Source organism: Oryzias latipes, chromosome 4 (assembly GCF_002234675.1).
Source record: "Oryzias latipes chromosome 4, ASM223467v1".
NCBI lineage: Eukaryota > Metazoa > Chordata > Actinopteri > Beloniformes > Adrianichthyidae > Oryzias > Oryzias latipes.
The window spans coordinates 13,254,458-13,270,989 of record NC_019862.2 but is presented as its reverse complement, the minus strand read 5'-3'; the positions used below and the strand labels follow the sequence as shown (position 1 = coordinate 13,270,989).

Genomic DNA, 16,532 nt, shown 5'->3' with positions numbered 1-16,532 from the left:
TAACAGACAGCATTTTACAATAATGCATTTCATGCATCCTTATGTTTTGTGCAAGTGTTTTAGGCAAATTCTATTCACTTCTTTCAGTTATGGTGAAATTATAGCCAAATACAGGAACGATGTATGAATGGCCTGTGCCAGTTTGAGTCTACTTTAACCTCCAGATGCACTTCACTTTCTAGCTGAATTTTCAGTGTTTGCAGAAATTCAAAGAGCTTAATACAGAATAAATGTGGCCACATACAGTCACATAAATAGGTAAAAGAAGCCCATTAGGTTTTGATACAATCCTTGTCCAGCAGGTTATGAAGTCTCAACGATGAGACTGCTCGATAACTCACCTTCCAGCAGATCTCGGGTCAGACCCAGCTGGTTTATGATGTATCGTGGGATGTCTGTCTTAATGCCCTGCCCCACTTTGGCCTGACCCTCTGCTGCTTCGAGTCGGTGGTAAAACTCCTCTGGATCAAACTCCTGTCCGAGTAACAAATATGACATTGTTTTGATTTTCACACAGATTCATATTTATTACAATTAAAAATAAATGTTTTATTTTGCACAGCTTACCAGACACTCAAGAAGACGAGCAGGTCGGGAGATTATGATGAGGATCTTGCGCACCAGCTGGGTTATGACCGTTACTTCTTCGCTTTCGGAGCGATCATAGGCCTGGAAAACAAGTCCAGGAGAGGAAGAGAAAGCTGAATAAGATGTCACTTTGACACACGGACAGCTACAAACACATACTGCTTCTCTTAAAATATTTAATGTGGAGAATGAAAAAAAAGAAAAGAAACATTTGTGTGTAAAAATATGTTTTCTTAAAAACAAAAAAATCAAGACAACTTAAAAACAAAAACTGAATGAACGTTCTCAGAGATCTGTGGGCTGGTGTGAAAATTAGCACCTGCACCCAAAAGAAAGACGGTTCCAGGTTTGAATCCCAGCAAGTGTATTTCTGTGTTATGGTTTGTGTGTTTTCACAAAACTGTAGTTTGTCAGAAGGTGGGGGCTGCATTTCGTGGAAGATCTCCTCCACCGTTACAATAGATTGCATTCATTTCATTCCTCTCATATTTAAGATCATAGCAGGTCACTGCGGTAATCAGGATCTACATCTTAGCTTAAGTGGTTTATGGTCTAATCCTGTGATCATGCTCAAAAAAAAAGCTGAGAATGTCATAATTTGAATGCGTATGAAAAACATTTTTGTTTTTAAAAAGCCAGAGGCGCATTTTCTTAGCTGTGTGTCATTCTGTGGGTCGTTATTATCACATGGTTAAAGGATTTGCTGAGAAAATGTGGTAAGTGGCCGTACTTATTCCAATTTTTATCGAAAAAGAAAGGAAATTGAATGAAAATGTTTAACATGTCATGAAAATACTGTTGCTTTAGAAGAGGAGTTGGCTCCTTGAGGCCACAAGAGCCACAGGTATCGTGGCTCTACCAACTGTCGATCACCTGGATGCGGTGTGTCTAGCTAATTAGAAGCTGCCAAAACAAGAGTGGTTGGCTCAGACGGTGGTTATAAAGGCCTGGAGTTGCTGGTCCATTGAGGAAAAAAAAAACACATCTATGTGGTAAAAAATAAAAGCATGTTTGTTCCGTTGCATGGGAACAGACTTATCAGGTCAGCTGGAGGAACAGAAAATTGGGCAAGCCTGCTGTCTGACAGCCTGAAGAAAAACTCGAGAACAGGTTGTTATGGAAACTTTTTGTTATTGACAGTATAAATAAGATCTATGACAAAAGTGCGCTTCCAACTATCACTGGATGTTTCAACAACTGCGTCTATAGTTAGACCTTTGGGCTATCAGATGGTTATTGAGTGACCTGCCTGACCTGATGCTAAGTCAACCCGTGCAGAACGTGAAGCTTTTATGCTCAAAATGGCAGCAGGGAAAAAAAAGTTGTTGAAGTTTGTTTTAAAATCAACTCTGTGCTTGGCATGCCTCCTGCGAGAGCAGTATCAGCAGGCCTTTTTCTCACCTCATGATGCAACTTTTCCAACTTCTCCTGGAGCTCGACAAAATACCGAGAAGTAACCAGGCCTTTCTGGGATTTATCCAGACAGTCTCTGACCAGTTCCACCAACTGGTGCTGGATGAAGCCCAGCACTCCGTCAGCTAACGGGAGCGAGATGTCTGGAGAGCAGTGGGTGATGATGTCCAACAAGCGCTCCTCCATCTGGGCTGTGGCCTGCAGGGAGGGCAGGCACAGAAAACGGTTCAAACTTTCAAAAGAACAGTTCTCTTTTTTTCTATTTAAACTCTCCTGGTGGAGCCAAATGCCAAATGTGGGTGGACTTATATGGCTGTGTCTACACCAATGACATCAAAACCTTTAAGTCTCAGATACAGGAATATATACAATATAAAGAGGTGTAAGATGTTCCACACCCAAAGTCTTCTCTTTTGGAGAAATAAATAAAACAAAATATATTGTTCTGCAACATACCTTTGGAAAACGTTCTCTGTAAACATGGTTCATCATGACTATCTCGTGATCAAAGGAGACGCTGGACCTCCCCGGGCTACAACAGAAAACAAATCGGCTTAAATAAATAGTTATAAATGTACACAATCCAATCATTCTACAGCATTCTACAGGAAGGAAGTCATATGGAAGCAGGTTCATTTCTGAGGCAAACACCCTCCTATGCATTTGTTATGGAGGCAGATTTAGGCCTAATAAACCCAAACACACTTGTTATGGGCCTTTCTTTAAGTAAATTAACAAATAGACAGCCAAAGCAATATGTGACCAAGGGATGCTGAAGGAAAAAGTGATCCAAATCTCAGAATTTTGATCATTTAAAGCGGTGACTGATGCTTCAAAAGGAACAGATGAGAGGAAAACCCATCACACGTGAGCAGATTTCATGAGTCACTTTTCTTTGTAGAAAAAGAACGCCTCTGTAGCTGTGGAGGGCTGCAGCCCAACACACACTGCTGCCGTTTGCTGTGGCTCTCTGCATCAGGCCTCGCCCCTCTGAAAGCAACCCATCCTCAACTGTAGTTTGGCAGCCTAAGCCCCGAGGCGTTCTGTTAGCGAGCACGCCCACACACTGCACACCATGGTGCCAGAACATGGAGCACTCAAGCACTGCAATAACAGCACAGAGCACGACCAACAGGCAAAAAAGATCAAAATCACATAACTTTGCGGTCAGAAATCCACCTGCATGTCGACCAACAGCCGCATGTGATCAGTATGAGCCTTTTTCAGAGCATGAGTGTGCATTTACTTGTGTTTTTTTGGGGGGGCATTCCACTGATGAGTTATTTTGACATCTGTCAGACTGACAAAGGGTCAGAATGTCCAAAACCCACAGTTAATAGCCAACATTCTATCAACAACAAAAAATCCTTCTAAATTCATAAGTTTAAAAGAGGAGTTACAAGACCGATCACCTAAATAAACAAATTTTTATTTTATAATTGGAACCTCATATATGCTAGTTAACACTTAAGAAGAGCCCTTCATTCATTCATTCATTTTCTAAACCCGTTTTGTCTCTTTTGGGGTCACAGGGCTGCTGGAGCCTATCCCGGCCACTCGTGGACGAAGGCAGGGGACATCCTGGACAGGTTACCAGTCTGTCGCAGTGCCACATATCACTCACCTATGCACACCCACGCCTGCAGGCAATTTACCAGTTAACCTATGAAGCATGTTTTTGGACGGTGGGAGGAGTCCCCGGAGAAAAACCCACGCATGCACGGGGAGAACATGCAAACTACACACAGAAAGGTCTCCCACTGGTGTTCTGTTTTAAATCTCCCAGCTGGGAACCAGGAGCCTGCTTGAGGCAAGAGCCCCTTTACCACTGGGCCACCGAGCCCTAACTTCTTTATATACACGGTTTGTAGCATTATGTGGTTAATTTGTGCCACAGGAAGGAGTTTCTTTTGCTGTTGTGGATTGGACACTGGCTCTAACGCAATCTGTGATACTGTTCTGGTACCTGAGGCTCCGAGACCGGGGCCGCATGATTGTAGAGGGCCGCCCGTCTTCATCGGTGATGCTGTCCGAACTGCGAAAGTGCTTGAAGAGGAAGTGCAACTCATCCTGGGTTGGCTGGTAGGGAAGCTGGTGAAGACGCTCCTGGGAGGACGAAGAAGACTGCACACCAATATAAACCAGTCAGTGAAATGAATAAAATCTTTTTTTTTTAAATATTTATACACAAATCCTAAGGTGACTCGAGAGGTTTTTATGGCAGTGGTAAATGTGAAAACTCAAAACTCCAGGTGCATTATTTTCTATCCCAGCACTTTATCCTTTTCAAATAAAAGTAAAAAACATCAAATGAATGGATTTATTTACTTTTGATTGAAAAATGATTGATAAAAATGAACAATTGATAATAACTACTGAACATGATTAATTAACAACAATCAAATCAAACTTTTTTTAAAGCCTTTTCAAAACAAAAGTAAAAATAGTTTCTGCAGAGCGGCAGTAGTTCATTAGAAATGTTTTTTTTTGTTTGTTTGTTCATTAGAAATTTGCCTATTTGCCACTCCCCGTTGCTGAGAGCTCTCGGTTTACATGCTCTCCCAGTAGCTTACAGTCCCCCTAACCCCAACCTAACATGGAAGACATATCTAAGTGGGTCTTTGAGGAATAAACACGTTTTTTGGATTGTTTAAGTATTATAATAAAAACATAACATTGGAGAAAAAATAAATCTCCACTTAAGGAGATGACGAGGAGATATCTTGTAAATCTGTAAGAGGAGTTACCCCACCAATGACCACAGAGGGTGTCACCCGAGATCTCCATGGTAACGACCACAGAGATGTGTAATATTTAATTCTATGCTTGGGATTTAATAACATAAAACAAAGCTGTAACAACTGTGCGTCTGGCTCAGGAGTCAGAGCTCCTTTCAAAAACAACAAAAAAAGGAAAAAGAAAAAAAACTTGACACGCACCACATCTCAACAATGAACTGCAAAAGTGCAGAGGAAAGCTTTAACAGCATGCTTGTCTTGCATGTTATCAGCTAGATCGGATCATATAGATTCAAGCTTAAGTGTTAAACAAACATTGCTATTGTCAGGAACACCACTTGTCACTTGTCAGTCCAGCCCTTCAGCCACTGGAACAAAAGTCTAAGCAGCGTGTCCAAAAGAAAAAAAAAAATTACACACTTGGCATGTTTAGGCAAGTTTGCAAAGTTGTGATTAAAGTGGAGCAGCTAAAAGTTTCCACTGCTGAGCAAAGCTTAGTAAAACTTTCCTACTATAGTGTTCTTCGCCATTCTGTTACTGATTGCATTTGTTTTTATTCCACACAATTTTTAACTCTCAAAAGGAGTTTTAAGTATTTCAGCGTACCTTGACTAAAGTTAAACATTATTAGGAGTTCTGAGTACCAGATCGAAATAAAAAGACGTCCATTTGCCAGTTTAGGGAACAGATGAAGCCGTAGGTTATTCACATATATAAACAAGAACGGTGATGAGTGGAGACTTTCTAAACTCTATAGGACATGGTGTAAACTTCAAGCAATCTGAAGCCAGAACTTACAGCTTGAAATAGGACGACAGTAGCATCTGTGGCATTTCCTCACAGAAGATATACCGGTAAGCTTTCTGAGAATGACAGTGTGCTGTTTCCATTAAGCAACAAACACTTGAGAACTGGCACACTCTCAGAGTCGGCCTCAATCCAACTACTCTCATTTTTTTTGGGCCACTTTTCTCTGTATGAAAAACTGTACAGGAATCTGTAAATAATCTCCTGAAACTTCTCTCACACTCTGTAATTGAATTTTCCTGAGCTTTAATATATGCAGACTGCGTACTCCTTCCAACCCAAAGTTCCAAGCACAGCGAGAATGACTCACTAAAGCAGATGATGGGAGAAAAACAATTAGCACTTTGTCATCTTCATGTTGGCACTTTCTGAATCTTACCGTGAAAAAAAATTAAAAAAAATAAAATGACAACAGGCCAGGGTGATCAGTGCCACAATCTGAAGTGACTTACTGAGACAGTGGAGCTTGGCGGGTTGGTTCCATAGCCAGATGAAGGAAGGGAAGCTAGAGACCATCGTCTGCCCTCAGCTCTAAAACAAAAATATTCAACAACAAAAAAACGTGAATGTTACGTAAGCCTCGGCAGAATAAGCATTAGTTAGCATTTTACATGAGAAAGCCCTTATATAACAGGCGGTGGAGGTGTCCTGTTATGATAAGAGCATAAAATTCATGCATTTGTGTCTAAATTCTCTTGCATTGCATCTTAAAAGCAATTCTTTGGAGAAAAAAATGGACTTGTAGAATTATACGAAATGTAGCCAGGTGGGAACATCTTTGCAAAAAAAAAACAAGCAAAGACATGAGTATTGAAAAAGAAGCTACCTGTCAGCGCGAGCCAAGTGGCTGAGATCACGACAGCAAAAGAGAGAGAAAAGCAAAAACAAAACAAGTGTTCAGTGATTTTAAGATTCTTGCACAAGTGCTCCTGTGACCTCTGGCATTCAGCTGAGGGATTAGTACTGACAACGCCGCCTTCCTTGCCAGTATTCATTTATCCAGAGCCAAGGAGGACTCCATAATAATTTGGGGAGTATTGTTAAGGTTACAACACTCATTTTTTTGTCTTAAAAGTAAAATTGTGCTAAGATTGTCCTTAAATAGATTTGATCCTGACGGTCTAAAATGACAAATTCTCGAATAAATTTTCATCCAGCTGCTCACTTTTTTTTAAAACTTTGATGCTTTTTAAAAAAAAAGTTTTTTTATTGATGCAAGCAAAAATGTTCTCTTAGTATATAAGTTATGGGCGAGGCACCTCAGCTTCTCATGAGTTTTTAATGATTGGGCTTGGGTTTCTTCAAGGTGCTGTCTCCCTGGTAGGGTTTCTATCCATGTTGCCACGGGAACGTGATTGAGTGATGTGGGAGTGCCTTTCAGGGTAGCCTCTATCTGGCTGAACTGAGGGGGAGTCAGCTGTGGGAAGACCTGGAGGAGGGAGGAAGGTGTGAACGCTCCAGGCTGAGCTGAGTCAGCCTCAGTTACTGCACTGCTGTTTCTCCCCACCTCCTTGTGTTTTGTAGACTGACTGACTCTGTTGCAGCACACAAAGTAAGCCTCACAGGAAACCCCTTAAAGCACCAATGAGCCTTACATATATTTATTTTGTTTTTTTATTTGTAGTTCTCTAGTTTATTTTTTTTGTTCGGCTGGATTCACTGTGGCAAAAAAAGCCAAAGAGAAACCAGAACTTTGATTACAGAATGAACGCTACAGTCGCTTTCTTTTGTCGTAATGACCGTCAGCCAATCAATGGGATTCAAAAGTAGCTCCGCCCTGACCAGTCCGTTCCATTTTTTTTTTTTTATGGAAGTACAACCAACTGTGGCCCGAAAATGCTACGGTTCAGTCCGGCTTATTGGGTCCATTTTTATAATGAAAAACGCTCGAAATACCGGACTGGTCTGGACTGTATCCCTCAGTGAAAACAAGGCATACGTGGATCTGAAGTCTCCCTGCAGGGGACTGCAGGTTTCAGAGTCTGAGGTACCTACCTTCGGGCAAACGGAAAGTTGACGCAGGCACCAGTCGTGACATTTCGAGGGCTGTCTAAAGGGCTGCTGGCAGCTGCAGGAGGACACACAAGCAGATCCGTTTGACTGTTAACATGTGTAAAAACAAACAGAGACCGCGCGGCTTGTTTTGCAAGGAGATGACATCATGTCTATCATCATTTAAAGACATATTGCCGTTCAAAGGTCAGACGTATTATCTTGGTTTTTTACGTTTCTGAGCGCTCCACTGTCCGGCTATAAAAACACCGTCCAGTCAGCTCCACCCTGCTTTGCTTTGTTTGGACCTCTGAGCGATGAGCGGCTGTGCTCGTTTACATGTTAAGTACACAATTACAGCCTAATATTACTTAATGATTAGATAATTTTTTTGGTATGACTAAGCTACAAAGCTCTGCTGCTGTGAAGAGCTCTCAAGCTCTTCTCTCAAGAGTGCAGGTGTTTGGTGGGAATAAAAGACTGCTGCCTCAGAAAGAAAAAGGATGACGCCAATCTCTTCAACATCACAAACTCCTTAATTGTGTTGACATACAAACCTGTTGTAATTCCAATGACCTCATTTTGGATTAGTTTTATTCTGAGTTTGCAGCATATCTTCTATCATTTTTTTGTAGTTGCTATGCTTTCATGCCAGCCTCCAAATCCTGATGTTGGCTTCTTCCAAATTGCAGCAGGATAAGCAAATGTTTAAATTAGTGAGTATAAAAGAGGGTGTGGTGTGGAATTAAAGCTTGCACAACACCCTGAACAACACAGGAGTTCTGCACCATATATTTAAATGGAAAAAAAATCTAAATTTGAAGGCACTGAAATGCAGACTAAAGTTCAGAAAACTATAAAGTTGTGTTCGTATTTAGCAAATGATAAAACAAATGGAAAAATATCCATCCAAACATGAGCAGTAACTTCTTCACTCCATTGGATCCTCTACACACTTACAGTCTGTTGGTGATGCGGACGTCTCTGACTGGAAACCACAGGATTATACACTTTCTTTCTCACCATAATCACAAAAAAGAGGAAAACTGGCATTTTTGTGCCGACGGCAATGCCACATACATGCTAGCTTGTCTGTTCTTGCAAGAGACAATTAATGGCAACAAGACCTGCTTCTAGATGGAGAATGGTTTACAGAACATGTAAACAGTCATGTTCAACATCTCAGTGCTCAACAGACATTATGAACTAAGACGGTATTCACACCAATGCTTCATCTTTTTGAAAGGTGTGTGTTGTTGTTTTTTATACAAATGGTGGACATCTTTACATCTTACCAGTGTGAAGAGAAAGTGGGGAGAGAGGACGGGACAGCGTGGGTGAAGGCGTCCCAATACCCAGACTTTTCCTGTTGCTGCTGCGACAGCTGAAGCACAAGCAGGAAAACAAAAGTCAACAGCCTGCTATCTTCAAAAGCAGTCAAAATATTCGAAATTGTTACACATATGTGTTCAATTATGTGTTATTTTATTTTAAGTTATTTAATTGTTGATTAGTAATTTTTTACAATGTTTCTTTTTCTTCTTTAAATTAAAATCACATTTTAGATACAAAGTATTTTTACTCGTCTTTGTCCCATTTCTCTTTACGGTTAGAAGTAATTTATGGTAGATTTGAGGGGTTTCCAGATTAATTTTTCTGATACAAGCTCTTAAACGAACTGACCTGTATTGATATCAGAACATACTATTGGTGTCATTTTAAAAACGATTCAATTCAATTCGATATTTGTTGTTGCAGATTCCATTCACTTTTGATTTTTCATTTTAAACGATCCGATTCACTGACCTTTTTTGTCTAAATATCGATTCAGGACATCTTTAGACAAAAATTCAACCAGTGTGACTCAGAGATGGTATTTTCCAATATAAATCCGATTATTGATTTATCTAATTATGAAACAATTTTTCATAAAATTCGTATTAAATCGATTCTTTTTATTCTACCTCAGACAGATCAATCTGGTCGGATTGTAGGAACAGAAATAAATCAATTGATTTACTGTTCCACCAACTGTTACACACATTTAGGCTGAGCCATGGTAAGTTCATTTTACTACAAGGTAAAAATGACCATGGGCATCACATGTGCAACACACGTGATGGTAGCATAAAATTAATCAAGCCATCATTATAGTCCAATGTGTGGAAACACCTTGAATTTAGCACGTGACCATACAGTGTGGTAGAACGTTCTAATAATGTTCCCTTTGGATTATTTTGATTTGGAACAACAACAGTGGGCTAAACCTTAGGAAACTATAAATGTGAATGGATTTGCCATTCATTCTTGTTTACTTCTTTGTGCACATGTTTAATTTCCACTTATCATTCAAGGAATCTGGAAAACTTCACCTGCACTGTTCAGTACCAAGGTATTCATCTGTGAGTCACACTGGTTGTAATTTAGTTCAGTGAATCGAATCGTTCAAAATGAACCAAAATCGACTATGAATTGGATCGGCAACGACAAATCATGATATGGATCGAATCCTTAAACTTTAGCGCTAACCCTAGTAAATTTATTATGCTTTTCATTTTACGGTTTGACACGTTAAACTCCTCCATGTTGCAAATGATCCATTCTAAACAACATCGCACTTTAATCGTCATTTCCCTGTCTTTGTTATCACCATCGGCCATTCTGCTGGAATGTTAGCGAAACGTAAAACTTTTTTTATTCCAAATGCCAAGATGTAATCAACCTAAAAATATAAAAAACAAAATATTTCTTACAAACATGCCAGCACAGAAGCTTCATGACAGTATAACGCTGGCCAATTGAAACACTTGACCTCTCAACCTTTTAGAAGTGGAACACTATCATAATGTAAGCTCTGACTGTTATAAAACAGCAAATGACACACAAACATCTAGGTAAAACTGGAAATGAGGAATAATAATGAGGCACTATATTATCTAATGTCCATTTTCTGCTCAAAAACGCAGCTGCTTTCTGAATAATACATTGCTGTAAATGTATCTGAATGCGCTTTATGTCCATGAATGCAACGCCACCTTCAAAGCAAAGTCTTAAATATAGATACTATCACCAAAAAGTTCTGTTTTATCTGAAACCCAAATGCAATAGTTTAAACATCAAAACCTGATTTATTTTACAAACATTTAAATAAGAACGATAAATATTGGATTTTTCTGTTTTACTTTATTTTGCTCCATGATTTAAAAACATAAAAATTTACCGACTGTTTGAAATGACCAACTCGTTTAAATAAAAGGTATTTACATCATGTGGAAAGTTATTGCATTAGCATCTCAAGTCAGCATGTTATCTTCAGTTGAAAGGTTTGTACTGTCGACTGCAGTAACAGTACCATTACAGTGTCACCATTTGCCTCCTAATTCTAAAATAAACTACAGCACACAATGATCAGCTTTATGCTGCCTTTGTCCACCAGTCTTACAGCCGGTAGTTGTAACTCATATATTTACATTCAAATAATTCAAATAATTCAAGTCTATTAAAAAGTGTCAAGTTGCATTATTGAAGCAGCTATCTTCCCATCAGCGAAGAGATTTTTTTTTACAATTGTAGCTAAAATTATACATTTACTGATTTTATAAAGGAGGTTATAATAGTTAGTAAAATGTGTTAAATCTATTTGAGAGACAAACAAAATTGTCTTCTAAAAACAGTTTGCTGGAAAACCTAAAGCTAATTGTTGAAAATGTTTAAAAGGTCCCACTCCAATCAGCTTTTGATTTATTGTACAAGCGTTCCCAGTGGTCATTTAAATATGATTATGTCATTTTTGGCCAAAATTTTAAAAAATCTGTCATTTTTCACAACACGGTTTATGCAAAACGGCAGGATTTATTAGAAATTTACCAATAAATTTCCAAGCAATATCGAAGCTATGCAGCAGTACAGTTGGGAGCCAGATGCCAGCTCAGATGAAGAAAATGAAGTCTTGCATGGATCCATTTGTCTGCAAGCGGATGTATCGGAATGGAGCAGGGGGCTTGCGGCCCGCACCACCTTTCTTAAACGGCACTTTTAAGCCTGCTCCTGATTCATGACTTGAATAAAGAATTACTCATAATGGAAATTTTAACTTCAATTTTCTTAATATATGTCCATCATGAGAAAAATGCCACAAGAACATGTTAAACAGCAAAAAGACTATTTTCATTGGGTCTTTGATTTATTTAACACACGTTTTTTAAGATGAAATAAAACAAAACAAATAATCGAAAGAGGCGGATGACGGGTTTTTTTTATCACTTATGTCTCAGATGTGTTCACACAAGGCTTGGAAATGTAAGTTGAAGTGTCTAATGAAAAGTCAATGTAAATGCACGAATATGTGCATTTCGCGTTCAAAACTCTTGCATTCAAGCAAGTTTTTAAGTCCACTTTTGGGCTCTACCTACAAATCGTGTGGCAATTTATCGCAAGTTTAAAGTTAAAGCAGTTGAACTTTGACCAATCAGGGACTTGGACTGGGTAGTGACATATGGGTAGCATTATTTTCAAAACACAGAAGTGCCAACTAAATTAATAATAGCGGTTTGAAGGAGAAATATGACACCAAGTCTTTCATAAATCGCAATACAGCTGTGAAAGAAAAAAATTGGACCACGATTTGCAAGATCTGCCCTGCTTCCATGTTTCACACCAAGCCTTTTCCAACTGTAGGTACATGCACTAGCATCAGGTAGCGCCAAACCTGACAAATGTGAAAACCATATACTAAAAAGCATGTTCAAGAATGCTCATTTAGTGCTTTCTTGAACACGTATCACATGTGAACCTGTGAACATAACAAAAGTCGAATGCAAGTAAGAGAACAGACAACCTCTTTCCAAATCCTGTGCTGCTTACGTCTATAGTATAATCTCGCTTGATAGCAAAAAAACCTGACAGGATGTTACTGACAAGTTCAGAACCTCATTAAAAAAACAAACCTGGAATCCAGGCTGATGCCACGGCATCAACAATTTAATCCCACTAAAGCTGGGATCCACTTCAAAAATGCCTCATGGCTTAAGCACACCAGATGAATGTCCTACGAAACTAGCGGTTCATCCACAACAATGCCAACGACTCTTTTTATGCAATTTATGTCAGAGAGGATTTTTTTACAAGTATATTTGTACTTTTACTTAATTGCATTTTAAAAGGTTTCTTCTTACATTTCAGAGGTACCATTTATTTTTATTTTACAGAGATGCCTCACAAAATGGATGCAGATGGTCATTGCTGAGGTTTCTTCTGCTCTAAAAACAGGATCTAACCAGATGACTTCAAAATACAGCCATGCTTAACTGGTATTACTTCTAAGTAGGCCTGCACAATATACCGCAAATTTATCGAGCTGTGCAATATGCATACCGCAAAAGACGGCGAAAATCGCAATAAATGGTTACCTTGACCCTTGTGCTATCCTAGGCACTTTAACATTGGGAGTTGGGTCATGTAGACCCACTAGACAGTGCTCTGAACCTTTTTTCTTCAATGATTTGTGATCTTCACTGGTGTCCATGGATTACATGAAATCTTTCCACCTTTATCCACCTTTGTCATGGTAGGGAGAACACATCAATGGAAGGGGGGGGGGGTCATCTAGATAGCACAAGGGTTAAATATGCTAAAACAAACTCATGGCAGCTTGAAATATTGAACAAATGAAATAAATCCCTTTATGCATTTAACCAATTGGAAGGACCCGTTTACGTTGTTGATCAATCATGTGAGCCCTTTTATGTTTGATGTTTGCCTTCTATGTCGACGAGGGTCATTTGGAGTATAATTTTTATAGTTGCATTGAAATGGAAATGATGTTTTTGGTTGGTTTGATATTTGTTTATATACTGCAAATTATATCGTTATCGCAATATTAATCACCAATATCGCATATCGCGAGTTTTCCTCATATCGTGCAGCCCTACTTCTAAGACTTCTTTCCTGTACTTCACAGACAAAAACAGCACTCCATGCTTGAACCAAGGTCACTTTACAGCAGATCTGAATGTTTTTCTTCACCTCCACCTCATTTGCAATAGAAGCGTCTGTAAAACACCAAAGAGGCAAATACTAACACAACTGCTAAAGTTCATCTTCCTGACATCCGTGAAGAGCATCTGAGGCAAACAAAAACCTGAATAGGAACAACCCCTCTCCACAGATGCAGTTTTTTTCATATTAATAAAGATATTTTTTCATGTATTACAGAATAATATTATGATATGACAAACTGCAATCACTTTGTATCAACTCGCTGAAACGCCATTCATCCAGTGAGATTATCTCTGCCTTCAGGGCAGCTCTGCCTTGAGGAAAGTTATGCAACTGGAACTGCAGGGAAAAATGCAGGACTCAGCAGCATGGGCTACCTCAGATTAGGAGTGTGAAGCAGATGAGAGCCACAATATGAAAAACTCAAGGCCAACCTGTATGTGTGTGACTGTGCACAGCAACAGCAGGCTGGGTTTCACTCCCAGATTTCTCATTAAATCAAACCACTAAAACCGGTTTCAGATAAAAGAATTCAATGTCTTGAAAACTCTTCAACAAATAATTGTTTGATTATTTTTATAAATATACAATTTCCACTTAAATGAAAACAATAACTACTTGACCTTGAATTATTGTGATGACTATGTTCTTAATTTCTGAAGACTTCAAGTTAAAACTGTTAAAATTATTTGCCATTTATTTATTCTCCAAGTTCAATAAACTTTTTTTTTAATGATTTAACTTTCACTTTTAAGACCCAGTTCAATGAAAATTTTGCTTTTGGTGTTTTTAACGTGTTCTTGTAGCATTTTTCCTATGATGGTGGACATATATTAGCAAATTTAAGATAAAAATTGCATTTTTGATTGTTTCTTTATTCAGATAATCATGGATCAGGAGCAGACAGAAAAAAAAGCAGTTTAAAAAGGCCTGTAGCTGAGATTTAGGTGCTACAGTTGGCGGCTCATTCTGATACATCCACTTGCAGTCAAATAGATCCATGTACGTCTTCGTTTTTCTCATCCAAAATGAGGCATGTCAAAACTGTATGACTTGATAGCTCGGATTTTGCAAGCCATTTTTGTTGCTCGGCTCAGGTTAGGGTTGTGAGGGGCTGTAATCTATAAGTAAAGAGCGTAAACAAAGGGATGATGGTGAATGATGCAGGGTTACTCCACTTCAACAGTTCTGCCCACAACTCAGAGGTGATTTTCTAATGAACTCCTGCCACTCGGCAGAAACTATGTCCTAGAAAACCACACAGGGTTTTTTTTGTTTTTGTTTTTTAAATATTTTGACTAAAAATGGCTTAATCTAAATCAAAAACTACTAGGAACACTTTTACAATACTTCAAAAGATGATTGGAGGGGACTTTAAAGTGCTATTTTCAAATTTTAAACAAAAAAATCATAGCTGGCTAAAGCTTGATCTCACTGGAAAAATCTTTATTTTGAGTCACAACTTTATAATTCAGCTTGAATAGATGATACTTATTTGTTATTCCTTTTTTTAAATGGAAAGCTTGGTTATGAAAATGTTTTCATATGAAACTGTCACTACCACAATAAAAACTAATAGCATTTTTTTACCACTTTAATTTAAAAAAAAAAACTATTTTTTTTATTTCTCATATCTGAAGAGCTAATTTTACAATTTGTCAGTGAATATTGATTTGACTCCATTAAACCCAGCCTCCAAAAGTGATGCACTGAAGTCTGGGTAAAAGATTAGATAAAATTAAAATGCTTGAATTCATGTTTTTTGATTGTTTTTTTTTTGTGTGTGTGTTTTAGGTAAAACTGTTTCACTCGTCTGAGAAAACAACTGTATCAGTCTTTCAGCGTTTCAAAACTGGCGGTTTTTTGAAAACAAATTCATGATGAACAAACGAGGGATTAAAATCGACTTTATGAAAACAGCAGCTATCATGCTAGGACTCTTAACGTCGCGCGAGCTTGACATCAAGCTAGCTGTAAAAACAGAAAGGATACCCCCAAAAAAGTCCAGCATGCAACATTTTAAAGTAGCTTTAACCTTCTGACGGGTACCTTTTCGAGCGCTTTAGCAACGTCCGAGAGAGGAAATTGGACTTCTGGCTCGGTACCGCAGACCACTGACTCGGATCCGACATCGCGGATGTTTTCCAGCATTAGCCCCTTTCAAACTTATTGTTGATTTCTGAGAACCACAACTCTGGCGGATGCGTGATCCGTTCTTGTTTCTCCCGCTGCGTCCATCGTCTCTTCTTTTCGGCGGTTTCTTTTGTGCTCAACAAGCCCTGTCTTTCTACCGCTGGTATTAATTCTACCAGAGATGCAGTTACATAGTCCGTTCCGGCGTCCGTAAAAGGTCCAGGTCCCGGAATATCGCCCCCATGTCAGACCGTCAGGCTAGTTAGAGAGTTTTTAACGTAGCTGTACACTTTACATCGGATAAACAACCGCTGCTGGCAGCGTTTGCTCGTGTGAGGAAGCTGGAGCCTGATGCTGCCTTCAAGTGCTGCTCAGAATATAGAGGCTTATTTCTGTTTAAGCGCAGCAAATTCTTGCTAGAAGATTGCGTTTCTTGAAAATGCCCGTGTGCGAGTTTAGGCTGCAGAAGCATTAAATCAAAGTTTTACGTAAAATGATAGAAAATTACTTTCTTGACAGCATTAGATTAGCATAATTTAGGCCAGAAAAGGGAAAATTAAATATTAAAAACAAATCTAAATTAGCTGGATTATTCATTTTTTTAAATAAATAAAATTTGCTGCAGTCTCAGAAAACCCCTAATATTTTAAGGTGTTTAAGGTTAATGCGACTAATTTTACTGAAAACCAATAAGCTAAATGTGTCAGGAAACCTAAACAACAATCAGGGATATCTAAAAAAAAAAGATTAATCTTTAGAAAATATTACATACAGGGGCAAAACTGAAAAAGAAAACAATTTTTGTTCTTGTTTTAAGAAAATTATCAGTTGTCACATTTGGGACAGAAATTGTAGCTAAAGATT

At 38.6% G+C, this 16,532-nt stretch overlaps 1 protein-coding gene across 4 annotated transcripts in view; it reads right to left on the bottom strand.

Moving 5' to 3' along the window:
• Window positions 1-16,532, bottom strand: part of mast3 (microtubule associated serine/threonine kinase 3) — a 32,604-nt gene that overhangs the window by 11,061 nt on the left and 5,011 nt on the right. For 2 of the 4 annotated variants that reach the window (XM_023954235.1, XM_023954238.1), the window contains 9 exons: window positions 8,834-8,922; window positions 7,542-7,614; window positions 6,373-6,393; window positions 5,999-6,077; window positions 3,968-4,125; window positions 2,458-2,533; window positions 1,990-2,199; window positions 568-669; window positions 342-474 (listed from right to left, as the gene is read on the bottom strand). In XM_023954235.1, the coding sequence (XP_023810003.1) occupies window positions 342-474; window positions 568-669; window positions 1,990-2,199; window positions 2,458-2,533; window positions 3,968-4,125; window positions 5,999-6,077; window positions 6,373-6,393; window positions 7,542-7,614; window positions 8,834-8,922 (941 nt within the window). Of the gene's footprint in view, window positions 1-341; window positions 475-567; window positions 670-1,989; window positions 2,200-2,457; window positions 2,534-3,967; window positions 4,126-5,998; window positions 6,078-6,372; window positions 6,394-7,541; window positions 7,615-8,833; window positions 8,923-15,584; window positions 16,277-16,532 lie in introns of those variants that run through there. The other 2 variants (XM_023954237.1, XM_023954236.1) reach the window with 2 other exon arrangements.